We start from the raw sequence: 4,220 nt of genomic DNA, 5'->3' as shown, positions 1-4,220 counted from the left end.
CCTTGAGTCATTTTAGCTTGTAAATCCTTATCACCCTTCTGAGCTTCACAAATCTCTTGTAGGAATGTCGGTCTAGCTCTCAATTTTGCCAAAACTGAACCATCATCAGCCATAGACAATTGAGTATTCATGGCCCTCAAGGCTAATAATGACTTTCTACTCAGAGTGTCGGTGACTACATTCGCCTTTCCCGGATGGTAGTTGATTCTCAACTTATAGTCTTCTATCAACTCTAACCATTATCGTTGCCATAAGTTCAACTCCTTTTGAGTCATCAAATACTTGAAAGTTTTATGGTCAGTGAACACTCGACATTTTTCACCATACAAATGGTGTCTCCATATTTACAATGCGAACACGATGGCAGCCAACTTTAAATCATGTGTTGAGTAGTTTTTCTCGTGTGGCTTCAACTGTCTCGAGGCGTAGGCTACAACCTTACCTTCTTGCATGAGCACGCACCCCAATCCATTCAAGGAGGTGTCACTATATACCACAAATTCCTTTCTCGGTTCTGGTTGCACTAAAACTGGGGCTTCGGTCAATAAAACCTTTAATGTCTTAAAACTCTGTCAGCACTTATCTGTCCATTCGAACTTGACCTCTTTCTGTAGCAACCTGGTCATCAGAGTAGCTATCATAGAGAATCCTTTAACGAATCGTAGGTAATACCCCCTAAGCCTAGGAAGCTTCTAATTTTCGATACATTTCTCGGTGGTTTCCACTCAATAATAACTGAGATCTTACTCGGATCAACTCTAATTCCATCACCTGATACGATGTGTCCTAGGAATCTGACCTTTCGGAGCCAAAATTCACTTTTACTAAACTTGACATACAACTACTTATCTCTTAAGGTCTGCAAAACAGTTCTCAAATACTCCGCATGCTCTCTTTCATCACAAGAATAAATTAATATATCAACAATAAAGACCACAACGAACTTATCTAAATACGGTCGAAAAATACTGTTCATTAAGTCCATGAACACCGCATGGACATTTATTAAACCAAAGGGCATGACAAGAAACTCATAATGACCAGACCTTGTCCGAAAAGTAATTTTCGGCACATCTTGCTCCTTTACTCTAAGCTGGTAATAACTAGACCTCAAGTCAATCTTTGAAAACACAGTGGCTCCTTTCAATTGGTCAAATAGATCGTCGATTCTTGGCAAAGGATACTTGTTCTTCACAGTCACCTTGTTGAGCTATCTGTAGTCTATACATAACCTCATCGACCCGTTTTTCTTTTTCACAAAAAAGTACCGGAGCACCCCACGGAGAATATCTCGGTCTCGCAAAACCCTTATCCATTAACTTTTACAACTACACTTTCAACTCCTTTAACTTCGTCGGAGTCATCTGATATAGAGAAATAGAGATAAGTACCGCACTAGGGACTAACTCGATACCAAACTCAACTTCTCTAGTTGGGGGCAATCCGGGTAATTCTTTCGGAAACACATTTGGGTACTCACATACCACTAGTACTGACTTGATCTTCATTTCAGATACTTGAGTATTCAACACAAAAACGAGATAAGTTTCGCACCATTTTCTCAAATATCTTTCCGTGGTCAAAGACGATATTATTACAGGCAAGCTATCCGCTTCACCTGATTCAACCCGAAAAACATCCCTGCTTTCACATTTCAACTCGATAACTTTTCGTTCACAATCCACTACAACACCATGAGAAGTCAACCATTCCATATTGAGGATTACATCGAATTCATCAAACGGCAATAACATAAGGTTAGCCAGAAAATAATGACCTCTAATTGTCAAGGAATAGTTTCTACATACTTGGTCTACTAACACATGTTTGCCTAACGGGTTAGACACTTTTACCACAATTTCAGTGGACTCAACTAGCATGTTCACACTAGGTATCAATTTCATAAAAATATAGGAATGGGTAGACCTCGAATCAATCAAGGCAACAATAGGTATATCATGGATAGAAAAGGTACCTGTAATTACATCGGGAGGCGCAACCTCTTTACAGACGCAAATGGCGTAAGTCTTTACAGGCTCTCTACCCTTGGACCTTACAGCAGCATCTCTAGGTGTACCTCTATTACTACCCCTACTTATTGGGTTCTTATGTGGTCTACCCCTTGAAGGAGTGTTACCCAATTTCTCACATTGATCCTTATCTTTCTCGACCATCTCGGGACAACTACGAATAAAATGGTCCAGCGACCCACATTTGAAACAACTTCTTTCATTACCATGACACTCACTGAAATGACGTTTACCGCATTGTGCACATTCTGGTCTTTTTAGCCGAGCACTACCAATACTCGCGATAGAAGTGGTTTGAGCTTTAGACACTGCATGCTGCTTGTTCTTATTTCTGCTCGAGAATCCTATTGACGCATTTGATTTAGCAGAAAACTCTCTCGATCTCTTGGATGAGGTCTGGTGTGATTTTCCCATCTATCTTTTCTTTAAGCCACGAGATTCAATGTCAGCTCTTCTCTTCTTTTTAGCCAATTCTTCGGCCTTGTAAGCTCTTTCAACAAGTACCACAAACTCCCTCAACTCTAAGATGCCAACTAATAGACGGATATCTTCGTTCAAACCATCTTCAAACCTCTTGCACATGATGGCTTCTGTAGATACGCACTCCAGCGCATATTTGTTGAGCCTTACAAACTCGTGCTTGTACTCCGTCTCTGTCATATGGCCTTGCTTCAATTTAAGGAATTTTTTCCTCTTTTGATCAATAAACCTTTGGCTAACATACTTTTTAAGGAACTCTTCTTAGAAAAATTCCCAAGTTACTCTCTCTCTCTCTCGGTATTACTAACACGAGAGTATTCCGCCATTGGTAGGCCGAGTCTCGTAAGAGTAACACTACACACTTCATACACTCCTCCGATGTGCACGACAGCTCATCAAATACTCTGATGGTATTTTCTAACCAGAACTCTGCTCTCTCCGGTTGATCATCAACACTAGCCCGAAATTCCTCAACCTCATGCTTTCGGATTATGTCTACTGGAGGTTTCTCTCTCCTAACCATCTCTACTCTATAAGGAGCTATAGGGGCAGACTATGGGATCAGAGGAGGTGGAGGAGGTGGAGTGTTCGGATTCGCACGAACGAACTCCAAGTACCAAGCATCCATCATATAGAGGTAGGAATATCTAGCCCCTCCGTTCTGACTCATTGTCACGGGCTCACTTTCAACTGGTGTAGTCCCTTAAGCGGGAGCCGAAGAATTACTTTTCACATCGTCCGCCATAACTTTGTCGAGATCCATTTACTATATAAAAAACATGATTTATATTTGTCAGGAGTCGTCACACTATCAATATACAACTATGGCATGTATAACTAGAGTCGTACTCACACTAGGTTAGTCCTAAAATCGACTAATCCATAGCTCTGATACCACTAAATACAACACCCCTTACCTGAGCCCGAGGCTGGAATTTAGTATGAGGCATTACTAAATTTGAACACATGCATTCCAATATTTACGAATCATAAAAACTTGATCAAAATTTAAAACTTTTCAAACCTTGTCTAGAATTCCTTATTATGGGCCTACAAAGCCCAAAACAAGCTTTAAAGACGATTCGGAACCAAACCGAGTCCTTTAAGGAACTCTGTAAAATGACTTTTGAAATAGGGGCGACACGCCCGTGTTGCCTTCTTGACATGGCCATGTTGAAGGCCTATCCAGTTCACACGGCCTAAACACATTAGGACACGCTCGTATCCCTAACCCGTATGGAATTAAATCCTAATTCAAACCTACAGAGGTTTTTACACGGCCTAGCACACGCTTGTGTCCATGGCTCGTGTCTCTCACATGGCCATGACATGTTCGTGTCTAAAAACCTTGACATTCTGTTTCTGACGTCAGCAACCATTTAGGGGCACATGACCAAGGCATACACTCGTGTGCTAGGCTGTGTGGTGAATTTAATTCCACATTTAAAGTGTAGACTTCACACGGCTTAGAAACATGGCCATGTCTCTGCCCGTGTATTTACTACAATGCATATTGACTTGAAATTTTAAGGTACAGAGGATACACGGCCAGACAACACGCCCATAGGCCAGATACACGGCCAGACAACACGCATGTGTGTCTACTCGTATGGATAAAAACAAGACTATTTACCAAGCCTTTTTTCCACCCTTACTTGCACCAACCTACACAACAACAAATATCTCCAATCCACATAGCAATATAAAACT

General features: G+C 41.1%; 1 protein-coding gene across 1 annotated transcript; it reads right to left on the bottom strand.

Annotated features, from left to right (window-relative positions):
- Positions 1 to 1,328: 1,328 nt before the first annotated feature.
- Positions 1,329 to 2,444, bottom strand: LOC107889866 (uncharacterized). The gene is made up of 2 exons (XM_016814415.1): positions 1,976 to 2,444; positions 1,329 to 1,684 (listed from the first exon to the last, which is right to left on the bottom strand). Exons 1-2 carry the CDS (start codon positions 2,442 to 2,444, stop codon positions 1,329 to 1,331), a joined length of 825 nt encoding a protein of 274 aa, XP_016669904.1.
- Positions 2,445 to 4,220: the final 1,776 nt, after the last annotated feature.

This window comes from Gossypium hirsutum, chromosome A09, assembly GCF_007990345.1.
Source record: "Gossypium hirsutum isolate 1008001.06 chromosome A09, Gossypium_hirsutum_v2.1, whole genome shotgun sequence".
Taxonomy (NCBI): domain Eukaryota; kingdom Viridiplantae; phylum Streptophyta; class Magnoliopsida; order Malvales; family Malvaceae; genus Gossypium; species Gossypium hirsutum.
This window is presented reverse-complemented; position numbering and strand designations above follow the sequence as displayed.